The sequence below is a fragment of the Leuciscus leuciscus genome (genome assembly GCF_965113295.1).
Source record: "Leuciscus leuciscus genome assembly, chromosome: 24".
Lineage (NCBI taxonomy): Eukaryota > Metazoa > Chordata > Actinopteri > Cypriniformes > Leuciscidae > Leuciscus > Leuciscus leuciscus.
The window spans coordinates 4,777,926-4,798,026 of record NC_138723.1 but is presented as its reverse complement, the minus strand read 5'-3'; the positions used below and the strand labels follow the sequence as shown (position 1 = coordinate 4,798,026).

At 40.1% G+C, this 20,101-nt stretch overlaps 1 protein-coding gene across 1 annotated transcript in view; it reads right to left on the bottom strand.

The window, feature by feature from the left end:
- Nucleotides 1-17,623, bottom strand: part of chd1 (chromodomain helicase DNA binding protein 1) — a 28,289-nt gene extending 10,666 nt beyond the window's left edge. The window contains exons 1-27 of the mRNA XM_082156825.1: nucleotides 17,354-17,623; nucleotides 15,996-16,121; nucleotides 14,712-14,904; nucleotides 12,776-12,895; nucleotides 12,641-12,693; nucleotides 12,413-12,547; nucleotides 10,978-11,243; nucleotides 9,928-10,153; nucleotides 9,743-9,843; nucleotides 9,131-9,309; nucleotides 8,917-9,041; nucleotides 8,601-8,817; nucleotides 8,419-8,508; nucleotides 7,716-7,906; nucleotides 7,309-7,497; nucleotides 6,930-7,092; nucleotides 6,004-6,156; nucleotides 5,832-5,903; nucleotides 5,399-5,548; nucleotides 4,634-4,782; nucleotides 3,621-3,717; nucleotides 2,937-3,032; nucleotides 2,668-2,844; nucleotides 2,330-2,490; nucleotides 1,592-1,633; nucleotides 1,390-1,523; nucleotides 1,017-1,155 (exon numbers count right to left, since the gene is read on the bottom strand). Coding sequence (XP_082012951.1) covers nucleotides 1,017-1,155; nucleotides 1,390-1,523; nucleotides 1,592-1,633; nucleotides 2,330-2,490; nucleotides 2,668-2,844; nucleotides 2,937-3,032; nucleotides 3,621-3,717; nucleotides 4,634-4,782; nucleotides 5,399-5,548; nucleotides 5,832-5,903; nucleotides 6,004-6,156; nucleotides 6,930-7,092; nucleotides 7,309-7,497; nucleotides 7,716-7,906; nucleotides 8,419-8,508; nucleotides 8,601-8,817; nucleotides 8,917-9,041; nucleotides 9,131-9,309; nucleotides 9,743-9,843; nucleotides 9,928-10,153; nucleotides 10,978-11,243; nucleotides 12,413-12,547; nucleotides 12,641-12,693; nucleotides 12,776-12,895; nucleotides 14,712-14,904; nucleotides 15,996-16,048 — 3,671 coding nt within the window. The 5' untranslated portion in view covers nucleotides 16,049-16,121; nucleotides 17,354-17,623. The remainder of the gene's footprint in view (nucleotides 1-1,016; nucleotides 1,156-1,389; nucleotides 1,524-1,591; nucleotides 1,634-2,329; nucleotides 2,491-2,667; nucleotides 2,845-2,936; nucleotides 3,033-3,620; nucleotides 3,718-4,633; nucleotides 4,783-5,398; nucleotides 5,549-5,831; nucleotides 5,904-6,003; nucleotides 6,157-6,929; nucleotides 7,093-7,308; nucleotides 7,498-7,715; nucleotides 7,907-8,418; nucleotides 8,509-8,600; nucleotides 8,818-8,916; nucleotides 9,042-9,130; nucleotides 9,310-9,742; nucleotides 9,844-9,927; nucleotides 10,154-10,977; nucleotides 11,244-12,412; nucleotides 12,548-12,640; nucleotides 12,694-12,775; nucleotides 12,896-14,711; nucleotides 14,905-15,995; nucleotides 16,122-17,353) is intronic.
- Between the last annotated feature and the right edge of the window lie 2,478 nt (nucleotides 17,624-20,101).

The following is a 20,101-nucleotide window of genomic DNA, read 5'->3' as shown; positions in this document are numbered from 1 at the left end:
TTATCCGGAGCTTCATTTAGACCCTGGTTCCAGCGATGGAAACACACCGAGCACCACCCCAAAGTCCCTAGTTCCTGGGGAAAGTTCCTGCGGTGAAAACGCAGCTATTGGTTTTTTTTTTGTGCCATTTCACAACTGGTTCAGTTATACTTGTGTGAGCCTCCTGATACACCAGCTGTTAGTCGTTGTCTGCGTTGCATAAGCCCTTTTCACACAGAGATTCCGGAAAATACATGGATAATGTGTCCCGGGATCGTTTGATTTTGGTTAATTCACACTGCCAGTGATTTTCCAGAATCTGTGCATGCGTTCACACACATCCCGTAAAGATCCCGTAAAGACACATGACATCGATGTGACATGTAGCCTAATGTCTCAGCAGCGTCTTAAGTTTGCTTATGAACTGTGATTCCTCTCTCGAGAAACCACGCGTGTAAATGTTGTTTCTGATTCGATCATAAACTAGCGCATCACGTACCGTTTCACTAGCTGGCGAACGATCTCAGCTTCAGCATCATCACTAAGACACACCCCTTACGGCATTGATTACGGCTTGTTCACACAGAGCGTGTTCCGGGACTGATCCCTGCAATGTTACTATGTCCCCAATCCCGGGATCGATCCCGGCATCAATCCCGGGACGGGTTTGCGTTCACACGGAAGGCACTATAGCAATTTTACGGCAATTTCCCGGGATCAACGCGCTGTGTGAAAGGGGCTATGGGTTTGTCATTTTGTGGGCGGAGCAATGAAGTGAGGGGTGGGTTTGTTTGGGAGACTATTTCAAATATCAACAGTTCCCAGAAACAGTTTACTGCACCTTTCATGACGTGTCATTCAAAACACAATGCTGGCTGCTGAACTCTAGTCAAGCCAACCATGACCAATATAGTGCCACACTTCATGATAACTGCGGTAATCAGCAGGTTTTCTGAGGGGTTTTTTCATTGAGCGGACTCAATAATGGTATGATATGAACATGAACCCTAGCCTGGTTGTGACAGTTTTGCTCTTACCTCTTCCTCTCCTCCGGGTCAGAAGGAATGGCCTTGTGTAATGGTGCCAGCTCCTCCTCATGAGAGATCACCAGCTTAGCATTGACTTGAACCCCTGAGATCCTGAAGGTGGGTCCCTTCACCTTCCCTCGCCTGCCTCCTGATATGAACCAGCACATATGGGGCAGATTTATTGACTATTGTCTTACTCTTTTACAACATCCCAAATGTTAACTAACTCTCCCAAATGCAAACTCATCAGGTGTGGAAAAGGTGACACAGAACCCAGAGGCATGAATTTCTCACATTATGACAGCAGGGTTTTTTGGATTGACTGAAATGGCAGAGTTTACACAGACAGTGATCAGTGAAGGTGGCTTTCTGATGCTCTTGCCTGAGGTTCGTTCAGGTCCACAGGGGTTCTCCCGTAGCGTTCTCATACAGCCGTTGTGTACGGTCTCTGCCAGCCGCCGCAGATCATTCTCAGATTTATCCACCAACTCCGCATCACGAGCGATAGCGTCCAGCCTATGATACACATCAATGAGAGAGGCCCAACCGCTAACATATGACGCGATTGAAAAACAAGTACTTACCTTTCTAAAGGCCCACCAAATTTTTTGTAACTTTTGATAAATCTGTGGGAAACAAAAAACATCAGTAACAAAATTAAGTAATTTCAAACTAAATTATTACCTTTAATTATTTGATTAATAAAATAATTATAATTTATTATAATTTGAATTTCAGGAGTTAAATTATAATTTGAATTTCAGGAGTTAAATTATAACTTTCATTTTTAGCTTGTCTGTCATTTTCTTTGTGAAGAAAAACAATTACATTTTACAGCAAATTCTCACTGGATTATCCAAAGATACGCATTTCCACAAGATCATTTAATACAAAGACCTTTTTTTTTCCACTGATTTCAAAGAATTCTCTATAATATTGTAATATACACTATCATCATTAGCACAACATCAAACTGCTTGTACCGCCCACCCCTAGTGCTGAATTTGATAAACGGAGCATCAGCGGCTAATTTTTGGATTAATAAAACAATTATAAATTTAATATGCTTGAATTTCAGGAGTAAAATTATAACTATCATTTTCAGCTGATTTGTCATTTTCTTTGTAAAGAAAAAAAAACAATTGTGTGAAGAAAAACTCAGTGGATTATCCAATAATACACATTTCCACAAGATTAATACAAAAATATATTGTTTCACTTATTCCACCAAAGATTCTCTATATTGTAATATACACTATCATTAGCAAGAAATCGAACTGCTTATATAGTGCTGACTTTGGTAAACGGATCAGCGGCTTTACCTGCGTATCTCAGCATCGGTGAAACCTTTAATGTTCTCTCTTGGAATAGTTCGAGGTCTTCCTCGTTTCTTGGGCCTCTTTCTGTCGGACACCGAGTCGCTGTCTGAACCAGAGTATCGTCTGTTCCGGCTGCGTCTGCCCTCGTTTCCATTAAAGTTGGCCTGTCATTGCAAAACAAACAAGTACATAAAGAGAACGTACGAAGAACTGCAGGCGTATGCTGCTAGATATGTCATTTTTCCTTTATCCTTCATCAGCACTGCTCATTTTATGTATAGTCATCAAACACACAGACGTTTGTGTTCTTGCCAGCGTTAAACCGAGTTGGCTTGGCTAACCTGTTTAGCACACTTCCTCATGCGGGGCAGTAAGTAGATCTCTGCAAGCTCCTTTTGTCTCTCCTCTTCCTCGAGTCTCCTCCGCTGCTCCTCTGGGATAATGTCATCCCAGTTCTTAACATTCCTCTCCGTGTCCATGTCAATCTCCTCCTCCTCCATCATGGAGAAATTTGCCACCTGCGAGATGGAGCCAGCCGTGTTTAATAGCGTATCAATGGTGTGACTGAGAAGGTCCAGCACACAAGCTGAAGAATGAATAAATCGCACACCTTGAATTGTGAGAGGAGCTCTTCTCCGACAGTCGAGGGTCCAGGGTCGTTCTCTCGGGTCTCGGCTCTCTTCAGGATTTCATCGATGTCCATCTCCTGCGGGATCAAAGCACATCAAGCATCAGCTTCCGCACAGAAGCCCACGTTCATGCTAGGGATGGGAATCTTTAGGCACCTCACGATCCCATTACAAAACAATTCTGGATCTATTTTCTTCTTTATAATTAATTTACAGACTTTAAATGTGACATTTATTTGTGCAGTTTTTTAAATTGTCAACTAACTAAAGAGAACTTCAAAACATACAAGCAAATAGTAAGTTATAAAGACAAACAAAGAGTGCTTTCAGTTGCTAAAAGCGCTTTAAGTATCTGAATGTTTTCCAGTGAAGAGCAGTGATGTTTCTCCTCAGCGGTTTGATCATCACTGACAGCGGGACATCTAATAGGCTGCATTCACACAAATGCACACATCTATTTAGACAAATCAGATGTTTTGTCCCGTCTCTTTAACCCCTTCAGACATAACTGCCTGTGTTTAGATTCATTTCACATCATAAAATAATTTTGAGATGCACACATGCATTTAACCGCTCACACGACAGTCTCACACAAACATCACGATAGATATTTTTCTCCCATGATCCCTAGTGCACATGCTGAAGGGCATCACTGCGCTACAGACCTGAGGCTCCTGCTCCTCTCCTTCCTGCTCTTTGAAAAGCTCTTCCGCACCAAACTTCAGGATGGCTGACAGCTCCTCCTTGTTGAATGGAGTGGAACTGCAGAGGAATCAGACAATAATAATAATGCCATTAATCTATACATTATACACACACACACCAGAAATTCCACTAAGAATAAACACCCCCTTTCAAAAGTTTTTTTTAATGTTCTTAAGAGTCTCTTCTGCTCAAAAAAAATTAATATTCTATATAGCATGTCATATGCATGTACTCAATTCACCATGTTGTCATTATTATGTGCCCTAACAGCATCAGTTGTGTCACTTCAATGTCATTCACTAATCCTCTCCCGTGGCCTCATGGGACAGTAAAGTGTCCATCATATGCAGAATCGGAATCTCGCCGGAAGTAGAAGGTCATCAGGGACTTTCTCCTACTCTTTTATGAGTGTGAATTCAGACATACTTCTTGTCACACACTGTTCTTCACCTGCTATATATGTGATTTCAGAGGCAACTGGTTGCATGAATGACTCTGAATCACTCAATTCGCCACCACCTACTGGCAGTTCAGTTTCTTATCTTTCCAACATTTCCAAAAAATGATTTAAAAGACTAATCTCATAACATTATTTGTGCAATTGTAATTTCGTCGTGTAAATGCATTCATGCTTCCGAGTCTGAGCTTCATTAAACGGTCTGTGTAAGCGCATCTAAATGCCACTTCAGTTTCTGTGTTTCCTCTGCATGGATTTTGTTGATACTGATTTCCTTTGATTGATAGCAGCCCTATAGTATCTTATTATTCCAATGGAATTCATTAATAAAATGTAAGAACTTGACATGAAAGATGACACATTTAATACGGTTAGGAAGTAATGGGTAAAAACGACAGTGCCCTGACAAGTGAATGACCAACAAGCACAAGACACAGTTTAATGGCAAGCCCTACATATACATATTTACATTCAATTATTTAGCAATTTAGTCAAGTTATATATTTGTAGCCGTACCTGGAAGGAGCAGCACCCGTATGGAGGACCGTCTTCCCCGTGGTGTCCATCCTCTGAATCACCAGATGGTCCAACACCATTTTCTTCTTGGCTCTCTCGATAATCTCCTCCTCAACTGAGCCCTTCGTCACCAGACGGTATATATTCACCTGGAAGAGATTTAATAGAAGACATTACAGAAATGGACTAGACCAGGTCATAAAGAATAAACGTATACTAGGGCATGTGATTGTACCAAATCTTTTATTTCACAATAATTGCTAAAGTTTTTATAACGGTAATATCATGGCACTGATTATTACTTTTATCATATAACAATGATTTTTACACATTTTGTTTTCAGTAGCATACATTAAGTAAATTCGTAACAAGGTATCTAGAATTATTTACTGTGATAACAATACTATGCATGTTCACTAGTATAGACTAATCAGTGCTAATACACACAAAAATCCTAATTCCACTGAAACTTTATCACTATTAGGCCTCTGCAATTGAAAAAAATTACCATATGTTGCCCTTTATACTGCAATTTGACAACCAGCAGCAATATGAAGTTTAAATGTTTTACCACAGAATTTTACTATTTTCAGACATGCGCCGTAAACTCTGCAAAGCTACAACGGCTACAGCATAGCCTGCTGAATATCCCTTTCGATTTTATTCTCTTTTTGCTGCCCTAATCAATATAAATACAATGAACACCAGCATACGCTACATAACTGATGTACAGCATGTAATGTAATGTGTGGAGGAAATGTTGACCTGTCTTTTCTGCCCTATCCTGTGCGCTCTGGCCTGGGCCTGCAGGTCATTCTGGGGGTTCCAGTCGGAGTCAAAAATGACCACCGTATCCGCAGAGGCCAGATTAATGCCCAGACCACCCGCTCGCGTCGACAACAAGAAGCAGAAATCCTGCAAAGTCATAGTGATGAGATCATGCAAAGACATGTACAGGCATACAGACATCATATAAACTCATGGTCAACTTTTAAAAAGAACCTTTATAAAGACTCAGTCTATGACAGACTTTGAATGTAATGCCTAATATATTATAATAATTATTCCAGAATTGGATGAAATCAAATCATGACCCAATTTTTGTGACTTCACGACACATCGCAATCATAATGCATTTAAGTAAATCAATGCCAGTGCAAATATTTACACCGTTAATAACCAGTGATTTCACACATACCTCAGAGCCCTCCGCATTAAAGTGATCCAACGCCTGCTTCCTCATCTCACCCTTTATAGAACCATCCAGTCGCTGCAAACACAAACGCTTTCATAAATCACACCGAGCCACAAACACTGCGGTTACAATCCAGATGACCAGCAGTAAGTGAGTGAGTGAGTTGTGCCATCACCTGGAATAAGAACTGCCGGTACTTCAGGTACTCCGCTAGGATGTCCAGCATCCGAACCATCTGGGAGAAGATGAGCACACGGTGCCCTCGTTCCTTCAGCCGAACCAGCAGTTTATCCAGAAGAATCAGCTTCCCACTGCTGCGAATAAGGTGCTGCAGAAAATATATATCAGTTCAGTCTCTGTGACACGTCACTGCTGAAGTGAGGAACCACTGCCCTGTTGCGGCGTTCTTTCAGTAGGGGTGGGCGTCGATATGGCAAAATATATGATATATGACTATTCACTATTTTGCAAGTGACTGACATTTACATTTATTCATTTAGCTGACGCTTTTTTATCCAAAGCGACTTACAATTGCTATATATGTCAGAGGTCGCACGCCTCTGGAGCAACTAGGGGTTAAGTGTCTTGCTCAGGGACACATTGGTGTCTCACAGTGGATTCGAACCCGGGTCTCTCACACCAAAGGCATGTGTCTTATCCATTGCGCCACCACCACCCCTATAACTGAGCATTACAAACAAACTAACTAAATTCTCTATTTCCAAACAAAATAAAGAGAGAAAAGTGACAGTGACAGACCATTTAGGCCCAAGTAGGGGTGGGCAAAGATGAAAGTCTTTTTCAATATTTTATCTTTGTTAAAAGCAGATCGTGGAGCCATTTTAATCATCCATGATCAAATCTTGATATACCACACCTCTATTTTCAAATTCACAAAGCAAGTTTACGTGTACAGGAAACACATACAGCATTCAGACATCAGCATACTCATTCTGGTTTCAGCACAAACAAATCTTTTTTTCTGCAAATGTCACTTTGGGGGGTTTGTAAGTAACTAAACTTATATTTTTATAACCGTGGACAATGTCTTGGACGTCCAACTAATGAATGAGTGCTTCCCCTCTGTAAGATGAAACGCACCTGCAGGCCTTCTTGTCTGTTGTAGAACTCGTTCTCGTCAGGGGGTTTAATGAGGTAGCAGTGGTTACAGCATTTCTTCAGCTCCATCATGACGTTGAGGAAGCCTGACGTGCTTCCTTTAGTTCCTTTACTCAGGGCTTTATAGTTCCTCGTCAATATCCACCTGAACAATTTAATCGATTAATAAATTTTATCTCTTGGATATTTGGGTATAAGTTATAAATCTATAGCAAAGGGTGAAAGAGTATATAATATATAGAATGACATGCAACGATGAATCATGAACAAGACCATGTTCACAGTAAAATATGGTCCCAATTTGATTCCATGCCATCTTTTAAAAGCTCATGTTTGTGCATCAGTGCACTGGTTCTCTTACTTGTAGTATTGTTTCTGAACGGCGCTCATCTCTACCCTGAGGATCTGCTCCACCTTGGCAGGCAAAGATTTCTCCACATCTTTCTTCACTCTGCGCAGCAAGAAGGGCTCCAGCTCTTTATGAAGGCTGGTATAGCCCGAGTCTCTGCCCTTCCCATGATCCTCTTCAAACATCTCCCACGAGTGAAATCTACCAACATACAAGCTTATATCAGTGACATCTGACTAAACCAATACAAGAATGTGGTCAGCTCGTCTCTCTAAGGTATCAGCCTTTAAGAATAAACCACAAAGAGTTACAAGAGCCGCCAAAAATACCACATGAGAGCTCAGCTGCATACAGTAACACTGCTCCAGTGAAGTCACACTGAACTGAACAGCAGACTGATAGAACAAGAGCACACCTACTTGTCAGGCATAATAAAGTGTAGCAGAGACCAGAGCTCTTTGAGTGAGTTCTGGAGGGGTGTGCCAGTGATCAGGAGCCGGTGGTTGGACTTGAAGTCCATCATAGTCTTGTAGAGGAGAGAGTCATCGTTCTTCAGCCGATGGGCCTCGTCGACACCTATGAACGCCCAGCTGACGTTTCCTAAAAATGACTGCAAAAGAAAATAACAATGAGCACACTGGTCTGCTAAAATACACAATACTTTTCATTTACACAGGTAACAAATGTCATATGCTTTAAAGAATAGGACTGGGTATATATATATATATACCTTCCTAGCACAGTATCTCTGTGAGAACGTTTAACATATCGGTTAATATCTTGGGGGAAAAAATAAAGCCTTTAAATTTCAGGCAAAGCATAAATGTAATGAAATGTTTGTTTTTAATTGAGAACAGTAAAAGTACTGTATTACTCACTTCTTGTTCAACCGTTTTCAATAAATACTCCTATATTTTGTTTTACAAGTACGTCACAAATATAAGCCCTATTTCTCAGCATCATTTAGTACCGGATCACATGACTATTGGAACAACAGATCGGGTATTTCGAATGAATTGCACATACACAATGTTTTCTGAGAGTTTCTTAGTTTTACACTAGTCTAATAGCTTATGCAAAATATATATTTAATTGTGAAAGTGTAAGCTGAGTGAGCTGTACCTTATCCTTCAGCAGAATTTCATATGTAGTAAGCAGAATGTTTAACTTCAGTCGCTTGGTCTGCGGATGCATCCATTCATGTGTCCGGATCTAAAGAACACACAGAAAAAGCTTTGAGTTACACTTCTCGTGTGCAAGTAATCTAGGATCTGCTCACTCTCTAGCATTTTTTAACATTATACCATGTTTCTGCTGTTGATGTCTCCCAGGTACACCACAACATTCATCTGAGGAGCCCAGAGCTGGATCTCCCTCTGCCAGGACGTGAGGGTCGACAGAGGCACCACCAGAAGAAAGGGCCCGTAAAGCTGGTGATCGTTGAACATGTAATTGAGGAAGCTGATGGTCTGGATGGTTTTTCCCAGACCCATCTCATCTGCCAGGATACAACTGTTTCCTCTGGGAAAGCAGAAGAGTGGAAGTGATGAAGAAACTCATGCAATCATGACCCATTGAAACTGGGGTTATGTCTACTAGGAATGAACAAAACTAGCATACTTGCACCAAGAATGAGCCATCCAGTTCAGACTGTCCAACTGATAGTCCCGCAGCTCTAGGCCGTCTCCACCGATGTAGGGAGGCTGCTTCTTCATGGGCACGAACCGTGGTCTCTGTTTTAAAACCTGAAAGAAAGCAAACAGGCAACTGGTTGGAGAGCTCCTGGTTTCTTTGACTTTCTCAGAGGAGCGTTCACGGTGTCGACTGCGGTTACCTTGCAGTCTCTGAAGGGGATGGTTTTGCTCTGGTTTCGGCTCATGTATTCATCGATGCACTTTTGAAACTTTCTAGAAATAAGAGCACCGTCTTCCCAACTGCACTCCGAGTACGGCAGCCCCTGCCATTTACAGAGGTAATCGGGATAACCTGCGGCAGACTTCTGATTCGAATGTCCTGCAAGATTCAAGCAACAATGACAGTAAATAAACACTCGTTGCTTTCCTCCATTCTGTCACCTGATGGTGATGGAGTTTTGGTTCCTTGCCACTGTTGTCTTTGGCTTGCTTAGTTGGGGACACTTAATATTCAACAATATTATTGATCTGCCTGCATTGACACCATTATATGAGAACTGGACTGAGCTGGATGATGACATCACTGTTTTCTCCAGAGTGGCGCTATATGGTTATACACTGAACTTTCTTAAACTGGACTATGACGCTATTTTCTTCTAGAAACAAACTTTGTTGCATTATTTTCCTGTTATCTCTGTAAAGCTGCTTTGAAACGATCTGTATTGTAAAAGCGCTGTATAAATAAAGGCGACTTGACTCGTGAGTCAGAACAATCAATCAAAACAATGAAAATGGGGACAGTGTCCTCTTACCAATGATTCTTTCCACGATTTGATACTGAGAATGCAAGTCATCCATGAGTTCCTGCTGGCAGTTTAAGTACTCCACATCTTCAGGGGAGGCCGCTTTGAGCCTGTGGACGGCAGTGCAAGAGAACAGAATGAACATCTAAAGCCTCGTCACCTACAGGAAGAGAGGTTTCTGTAAGCATTCGTACCATTTCTTCTTCTCCTGCTCTTTTTTCTTGAAGTTGTCCAGTTTCTTCATGCCCTTGACGTTCTGTTGTTTGAGCGTCTCCTCCGTCTCCCAGGTGTTGTGAATGTGGGACCAGTTCTTCCATTTCATCAAGTATTGCACCTCTCCTGGCTGTCTGCTGGGGTCGAAGTTGGCGTTGGGGTCTCCATCTGCCTCTACGGCATACACTGTGGTTACGGCCCCCGTTGCTGTTAAGGAACAAGACAACATTTTAACAAAAGAATTGGAGTCATTATAAAAAGTTCCTTCTAAACTTTCCTCCCAAGCTGATTGTGTTGTCGTTAGGGGTGTAACGATACCCTCATGTCACGATTCGATCACGATACTGAACTCACAATACGATATTATTGCGATACTCCAAGACATATGATAGAAGGTTCATAAAAAATGCACTGTTGATTAAAATGCTAAATTTGGTGTTACATTGAGTGTGTAAATGAATACTCTTGGACGCCAGAATAACAATATTCATGATTCTGGAGCTGAAAATACAGAATTATTTTAGATGAATATGCTTGAACTCTGTCACTGACTAGATATACAGTAGTCAACAATTGAAGTGGATCAAAAAAGTTCAGCGCTAAGAGATCCAGTAAAGAAAGCATTTGTATTCACCACTGAAGTAATAACATCGCTGTGAGATCTAGTGAGAAACATTCACATTTCTCCATTAACAGATCAAACCGCGCTGACGTGGAAACCTGGAGAAATATTGTGCCTGAATGAACTAGCTATAGGCTTTAAGTCCACAGATCAGCAACATTAGATAACATTTCATTCAAGTTCAAGGGTTTCTTTAACACTTACTTTACTTTAAATTACTTTAACTCACTTTATCTTAATATGAGACAAAGAATATATTTTTGTTTACATTTTATTTTGGTTTTTGACTGCTAAAACTAATATAATTTGTTGTTTGTTGTTGTATGAAATATTATATCGTGATAATTTTATAGCCATATATCGCACAGCCCAAGTACATCATTTCAATTTTCAGCACCATTGTTCTCACCTCCTTTCCGACCTATCCTTATTTCCATGACTCTCTCCAGTGTCTCAAACTCGTCCTCCTCTGGTGGCGGGACGTCCTCTCCACACACCTCCACCAGGTCATCGGAATCAGTCTTCAGTTCCTCATCTTCTTTGTAGCTCACGTTGACCGTGGCCTGCCGCCGAGGCCCCGCTAGGGCTTTCTTATAATCGTCGTCTTCATCTGAGGAGGAGCGCGAGGGCTTCTTCTTCGGAGCTTTGTTATTTCTCCCATTCCTGGCAGTGGCCCTGAGAGATGAACAGAGATCTGTTCAGTTAAGGAGTGTTTGCTTAAAAGAGAATTAAACAATAAAATAGCCATCAGCACCAATGATTACGATCCAAGCATATGTGGAAAGAACATGATCAAAACAATGAAGGTTGGAAACATCGATCCTGTGGAAGCTGTGAATACATGTATTCTGATGGCAACCTTTGTTTTTATTGTTATAGTGCCCTCTTTGCATCAACAAAAGTAAATTTGGCCTATAATTATTTTTTAAAGAAATGTTGAAGTGAACTGAAGTGAAATGTTGAAAGACACAAAATTAAAGTGAGTTCGGTTGGTGCTAAAATAAATTACTCATGGGCCCCGGCCCAAAATTGTTTTGGCTTATACCTTTGAAAAATGGCAAATAAAAAAATATTTTGACTCGGTTGTTCACAAGGCTTTATATGTTGACCAAGTAAAAAGCAATACATTTTTCCAGAAATTTTCCAATGAACAAAACACAGCCATTATGACTCTAAAACTATAACAGTCATTCAATGAAATGTGACACCCATGTTCTTTGGAGAAAGAGATAACCCTATATTTATCCAATCAAAATTCAGCAGGTAATAACTAGAATTATGAATCTTATTATAAATGGTGGAGTGTCTAAATGAGGCTGTGACAAATGTTGAGAAAATCAGCACAAAGTTTTTATATTACAGAAGGTATTAACAGAAAGGGTCAATTTTGATTTCACATTCTCTTTAAAAGACACCAAACAGTGGATGACTTCCAAATAAAACACATCAGATAAAATCAGTGCTGCACCAAAATGAAAATTCTGGGCCGGAACCAAACGTTAAAGATGCACCTGTTTTTTTGTATAATTTAGTTTATAATATTAGAGTTAATTTTATGAATTTTAGTGTTGTGCTAAAAGGAATTTCTCATTTCATTTTTTTTTTTTTTTTTTAAGTGCCCCGATAACAATACTGTGCATGTTAATTATTTGTAATATCGTATTACCGTACATCGGCAACAGAATTTGAAGGTTGAGACCATTTCATATGAAAATAACAAAGCTTAATAATTGGATGGCAGGTGCGCAACAAATGTTGAAGTTTTGCTCACGCATCCACAGAAAACAGGATTTCTCACTACATAAAACGGCAAAAGTAAACCAAGATCAAGGTGAAAACTGTACTTGTTTGAAGGTTTTCTGCTCTTGACTTTGTGACTGGGCTCATAGTCTGACACTGACTCGTCACTGTGCCCTTCCTCCTCTGCTGAAGAGTCCGACGAGCCACTTCCTGAACCCGATCCTGAGTCAGATCCAGACCTACACACACACCACCAACGTAAAATGTTAGCCAAATGCAGAGTGAGGCTGTGACCTCATGTTTACTAGCGCAGACGGCTTCCCTCGACTCACCCTTTACTCCTGCTCTTGGAGTCATCATCTGAATCATCACTACTGGAAGAGTCCTGCAGTAATAGAGAAGAACGAGTGAGAAACGAGAGGGATTGGAGAGTGGTGATGAGTGTGAGGGGGGTCAGCATGCAGTACCTCGTCTGAGCCGGTGTTTGAGGAGCTCTGTGGCTGGATCTGCTGCTGTTGCTGGAGCTGCTGCTTCCTGATCATGGCGGACCGTTGCACTGTCAGGATACTGGGGTTGGACTTCCAGAACTACAGCAAGGTGGAACAACAGGGATAGTGTCAATCATCTGGAAGGTTCTGTTCAAAAACCCAGATATTATTCAGGTCCATATTATATAGGTCATTTATGTAAGTGAGGATAGCAAAATAAAGTAAACTGTGACATATTATACCCAAATATTCTTCATACAGCGACTACCAATAACATTTATACAAATTTGGGACCAAAAATGATTCAGACACTTTGACCTGATCATGTTTTGCTGAAGTGTTTTTTCTTTAATTGCTAATGCTCTTTTTACACACAGACTGAACAAAATGAAGCATTGCTTGGTGATTGGTTGAGCTTAACTGGTATTATCTAATTGTGTAGTTAAATTTAACAGCTGACAGATATTCAACATAATTCATGTGTGAGACAGTCTAACAGAAGGACGGACAAAACCAGTCAAATAAAAAACTAAGTTCGTCAAATTGTATTACCATTTTCTAAACTATAGTGAATAAACTGTGATAATGTGAGAAATGTTGAAGGTGTCTGAATAAATGTTGGTTTGACTGTATTATGATAACTGGACTACAGCACAACATGTGATCAACAAACTTCACTGAAGTCAGTCACGAGTGGAGTCTGTGTACTTTGCGAGAGAAACGTTATTTGTGCGAGAACGGGAATTAGGGCTTTAACGACTAATTGATCAAATCTATAATCGAATGAAAATAACAGACAATAAATGACATAAATTATTCAGTTTTGTGTGTGTAGTGCACGGACAATCTCTGCCAGCTCCATCACTTTACAGTGGCGTAAACATCTGAAAATGGCAGAACAATCTTACAGGCAGAAATGGAAACATCAGACTTGATGAAACATCATGACTATAAAACTATCACTAAAGTAATTGTATATAAATGTAATAAGTCTCTTATTTTAACAGGATACAGAAATGACAGTAACAGGCCACTATGTTAATGTTTGTTCCTGTAGAAATGTCTTCCTCCAATCAGTTCACATCTAATTTATAGCAAAGCCGTCATACATTTCACATCTGTGTCAATCTGCACCGTCTGGAGGACAACATTGGGCATTGTGGAATAAATGTGCTCAATTCTGTACGGCTGGGCATTGACACAAACTTCATGATTCAATTTTGATTCACAAGCTTGCAATTCGATTCGATTTAAATTTGATTTAATTTGATATCAGTTGATTAGAGCCTATCAGGATCAGGGCATGGCAAACTTTCATGAGGAAAGAAATCTCTCAACTAATGCCGTAAACTATACAGATGGTACATCACTGTAATATTAAAGGTTACATTAGATTTGTAAGCTACTCACATTTAAATTAAAAATGAAAGTTTTTATAATAATAATAATACATTTTTAATGCCATAATTATGTTTCTACTCATATTTTGAAATATAAACATTTAAATGGTGGCTGTAATAAAAACATGGATTTAGGCTATTTAAATATTGCAGAAAAGGTTCATTAAAGATGTAATGAATATGCAATATAGTGTATATATTTAGCTAAATGCCTTTGTTCATTCATCTTTATTTTGTGTAGTAACTAGTAGTTAACTGGAAGTGCTGATCGGTTCATGTGTGCTTCTCTTGAACCGGCCTCGGATGGGAGGCGCGCTACAAAGCCGTTTATGCATCAGCTGAAAACAGCATACACTGAAATATGGATTCTTGGGATTTAAGAATCGATATCAGCTCTTCAAAATGAGAATTGAATAAGATCAAGAAATTGAACCTGTCCTAGTATTTTGATTTGGCATGGACTTTAAAGCATCTGACCAGCATTGACAACTTCACACAAGCTTTATGAAGCTTACCGCTGCTCCATCGATTTTGTTGTCTTGATCATTCTTTTCCTTGGATTTCTCGGAGTCCGAGTCTGATTGGCTTCCAGAATCCGAGCCACTTCCTGAGTCACTGCTCCCTGATTGGCTGCTGCTAGAACTGCTACTGCTTGAACTGGAGCCCGAGCCAGAACCCGATCCTGACCCAGACTCATCGTCTGAATTACTGAGACACAAACACACGTGTACATGAGTTCATTCCTCCATATGCTTTGCATGATTATAAACTATGAAATTAATTACTTGTATCCATAAATAACTGAGCAGATTAAGTGATAGCATTTTTTATGATTAGACCATATGATTAGCATGAAACATATTCCTAGGATTCATAACCCAAACTTAGAAATGTCTAATTTATTCCTCCTCACGTTCCAAACTTTTATGGTTTTTATACAATTAAACATATCAAAATGTCAATAATATCTAGATTAGTAAAACGTACTTATCCAGCAAAATAAAACAGGTTTACGTAGTTTACTGGTGAAATCAGGACTAGGTACTGAAAAAACTAGTCAACTAATTGGGTGAATGTTGCTGCTTTTGTAAACACTTGGCTAAATATTTTTTACAAAAGCTATGCTGAAATGTCTGTCATGTTGATGTCACTTGAAAAAAAGTTATTTCCAGTAACAGCAGTTTTATCATGCCGGCAGGAAATTGTCAACTCAGAAGGAGAGCAGAGTATCATGCTTCGTTATTCAGTACTCAGCATTAATTTAAGACTATATCACTTTCCAGAACCAGAAAACACACTGACTGCAGACTAAAAGAACTGAAATCATGGATGACTGACAAGCACAAGTCTGGAGAAACAGGTGTTGTGTTTATTAATTGAGAAAGAGTGGAGGAACATAAGCGTAACATAACTGAAGTAGTCTGGCATGCCAATCAACTCCTGGTACATTTTGATGCTATGTGTGACCCAACAGTTTGAGCAAGTAGGATGTTGAAATGCTCTGATGTGAAAGTCTGCCGTCAAACACAGCGTCTACAACAGATGCTAGCGGTACATCAAACGTAAATGGCTCAAATAACAATCAATGAAGCGGTCTTCACTGCAAGAGTCTGTCTTTTCTGAAGCTGGACAGTGTGAATAAACATCCAGTTTCACAGTACGGATAAAAAAGTTCAAATATTCTACCCTAAAAGCTTCTCTTTAACTGCAGAAAATAAAATGGGAATGCGAGCAAATGACAATTTCATTTTACAGGCAAACTATCCCTTTAACATGGAAATGGCATGCATTGCGATTACCTGGACTCTCCACTGCTGTTGCTGACACTTTCATCCTCACTGCGTGCATCCATCTCAATCAAATATTAAAGATGAATCCCTGATGAGATCCGTACAGTCTGCGTGCGCCACTTCAGAGCAGCTCACCTGAACACAAAGTACAGTTGTGATTAGGACAGAAGCTCACACAAATGACAGGTTCATGTCAAAGTGACTTAACTTGTGTTTGACAGTAAACATTACTGACAAGTCTGAAGCAGTCTGAGAATCTGAGATGAACAAAACACTGCCGCTGAAACTATTTAACAGCTAGTTTTTAGACACGTTAAACAGTGTACACACTTCACTTTGTTTTTATCGTTAACATGCGTACTTTAGTGACAAACCACACGCAAAATCCACAGACGAATCGTCCAGAAGTTTCGCTTTTATGTAAAGCAAAATCTTAAGCACTGCCTAATGAATGAAAGTGCTGAGTGTGATGTTGACCGCAGAGGCCTCCAAGGTTCAGGCCTAGAAAGCCGCGGACTCTCCTGCGCTGTACGGCCCCCCGAAGCAGCGCCATGCTCGGGCACAGGCGCGCAATACTGTCGGGTCACCTTTATGTTCAAGGCCATTTACAAATATCAGTTGTCATGAAGTTTATCCAGTCTTAATAATAAGTTTCACATCACACATCCATAATTTGGGACTATGTTTTGATCGTTTGCCCCACTTGTCGCCTTGGATTGGCGCTACATTTCAAATCTTTCATCAGTCTCTTTCTGTTATAGCAATGCTAACTTAGCTTAGCATGCTAAAGCTAATGCTAAACGAGAAGCGCGTGTTAGCTGTTTGGCTACCGGTCGCTAACACAGTCAAGCTATTGGAGTACAGTGTACACATCCTATTCATAAGAACAACAATATAACAATCTTCAGACCCCGTTTAGATCGCATCTTTTTCAGTTAAACATTATTTGTTTGTTTAGCCAGCTATTCTTACGCGTGCTAAGCTAAACGAGCAGCCTCGTTCAACTTGAGTTTGATTTTATGGGACACTCTGCTTATAAAATCAGCTGGCTTGTCTTAAGCCCTTAATACAAGCAGTTGCGGTACTGAACTCGTGGGTTTTGCCTCACGATCAGACTTACGCACTGAAATACGGGTGTTTCCAGCGTAATATTGTCTGATCATCATGCTGTTGTTGATTCCCGCACTGCGTTTCTGTAGATCCGCCGCTCGGTTTGTTTTCATTAGCCCTTAAAACACCCAAACACAGCATCCCGAGCAGCATACGGACATATACCGGGGAATAACCGACCGCGACCGGTTTCTCGTCTACGTCCATCACGTTCTGCGCACAAGAGCGGTCATATTGAAGGTGTTTTGATGTGTTACCTGCCCGCCTGTGTGCGCGCTGCTCGCGGACTCTGTCTGATGATCGCCGCTGTCGCTCGAGAACTCCACAAAAACACTCTTACACACTTTACTCTGAGAGATGAGTTTCTGAGTTTCCCCTCCACGGTCAAGAGTGCCTTGGGATCAACTGCTAAACAGTTTTAGGGTATTCCATGTGCCGGGAAACAGACGGGATAGCAGGCATATTTCAGCTGTAAATCCTACACCAGCCGGTCTCTCTCCGCCATGACGCGCTCGAGCACAGAGAGAGAGAAACCCCGGGCTGTGACGTCACCCGGCCGCGGCGAGCTCCCGCGGAACCGTGTGTTATATAAGGAAAGATCCGTAGGGATGCTTGTTTCTCTCAGATTACATGGGGGGGAAAGTTTGCGTTTTTGTGTATCGAACAAAATTCGAGAATTACATTTTTAAAAATCCTCATACGCATATTTGTCTGTAATAGCCTATACATTTCAGCAACGTTTCCATATCGATGAAAGTCGCTCATTTTGTAGGCTATAGAAGTGACAGAAAATATAATGCTACATCTTTTAAAAAAAAACTTTTAGAAGGATTCATAATTTTTCCAAATAAATCTGGACATCATGTTGATATAACTTGCAAATATGTTTTTATATATTTTGAGTAAAAAAAAAATGCATCTATGGTCAAGTCAAGTCAAGTTTATTTGTATGGCGCTTTTCACAATACAGATTGTATCAAAGCAGCTTCACAGTATTAAATTAAAATAATACAACAAAGTTTGTTTCAAGAGGAATTTATTGATTGATAAAATTAAATTAAATATCCCCAAAATATCCCCAACTGAGCAAGCCAAAGGCAACAGTGGCAAGGAATCGAAAAACTCCATCAAGTGACCTAATGGTGTCCTAAAACTCCATCAGGTGACCTAATGGAGAAAAAAAAAAAGGTGAATCTTATGATTTTATTTAGTTAATTCCATATACATGAAAGCAGAAGAAGCAATAATGGCTGCGTCCGAAATTGCATACTCTCTTAAGTAATTACTTCACGACCACTAAAAAAAAAAATACGCTAAGCTGTAGGCTATATAGTATGAATGTGTATAGTATGAATGTAATCTGGAGTGGACACTACATTCACCATGTTGTCATTATCATGTGATCTACCAGTGTCAGTTACATCGCTTCACTGTCATTCACAATCCTCTCCTGTGGCCTCATGGGATAGTAAAGTGTCCATGGTATACTTCAGAATCTCGCGGGAAGAAGGTCATCCGGGGACTTTTTGCCTACTGTTTTATGAGTAGCCTACTGTGAATTCAGACATACTTCTTTTGTCACATACTGTTTTTCGTCTATATAGTAGGGAAGTATGTGATCTCAGGTTCAGCACATGTTTTAAAGACCCACTGAAGTGCCTTGAAACGCGCAGCATTATTCAATGTGTTGACGTAATTTCCACTGAAACAGGAAGACAGGGCGGGACATATCGAACAGCTCCTCCCCTTTTCTAAAATAACCAATAGCTTTTGGTTTATATCACAGCTCGGACAGAGCCATTGAGCTCAGTAAAGCCGCAGTTTCCTCTTTCTCCTCCTAATCTCCTCCATATCGCTTTAAAATACAGCATTATGTGTAGAATTCAAACTGGTCCGATATGTTTTCTGTTCTGCTTGACTCTCATATGATCCGCTCTGTGTATCGTGTCTCTGGACCGGGGCAGCGGCGGTTCACGTGACACTAACATGAAACCAGACTTCATTCATCTCAATGGAAAACATATTTACACTGTCTGAATCACTCCCTATCCCCTATATAGACCACTATGTGCCATTCACCATATAGAAAATAATAAATGTGTGAACAAGTGACCGATTTCAGCCACAGCATCTATTCGGGGGCGGAGCTTCAGATTCTAGAGAGCATTTGATTGGACAGGAAATCTGATAAAAAGCTGAAGTGCAGAGTGATGTCATCAAAATCATTGATTCATATTGAGAGACTGTAAGTTTTGGATGCTTATATCTTCTAAATGCAAATTTTGTCATTGTTTCTGAGCACACTAGGAAACATAACACTAACATATTCACACTAAAAGCCCAAAAACTTCAATTCAATTTTGATTTCATGGGGACTTTAAGATTGAATTCTTTGTTTATTGACTCTCTTAAATTTATTGATAACAAAAAAATCTATATATACAACTGTTTTTGATAAAGAGTTAAAGGTGAAAAGTAAAACTTTGTAAATACTTCTCTTTATATTATTTAAAGGTCCCATGACATAAATTATTTTATTATTTTATAATGTTTCCTGGGGTGGCCTTATAATGTTAGTAGCCTATGTTTTCAAGATCAAATTTTTTTATAATTTATAATTAAAAGGCATGTTTCCTAGCCTGATTTTAGCCTCTGATTTGAACGCTCTGTTTGAAGGGGCGTGTCTGCTGTGAGACTTCAGTGTAAACGCCCACTGCTGTGATTGGCTGCTGTGAGACTTCAGTGTAAACGCCCACTGCTGTGATTGGCTGCTGTGAGACTTCAGTGGAAACGCCCACTGCTGTGATTGGCTGTAAGACTTCACTGTAAATGCCCACTGCTGTGATTGGCTGTAAGACTTCAGTGTAAACGCCCACTGCTGTGATTGGCTGACATGTTTGCATATCAAATAGCTAGCATTACAAGTGGAACTCTCTCGAATACTTTAATTATTACAGCTATTATACCTTTTTACTATTACAGCTATCAAGATTAACGAAAAAGTA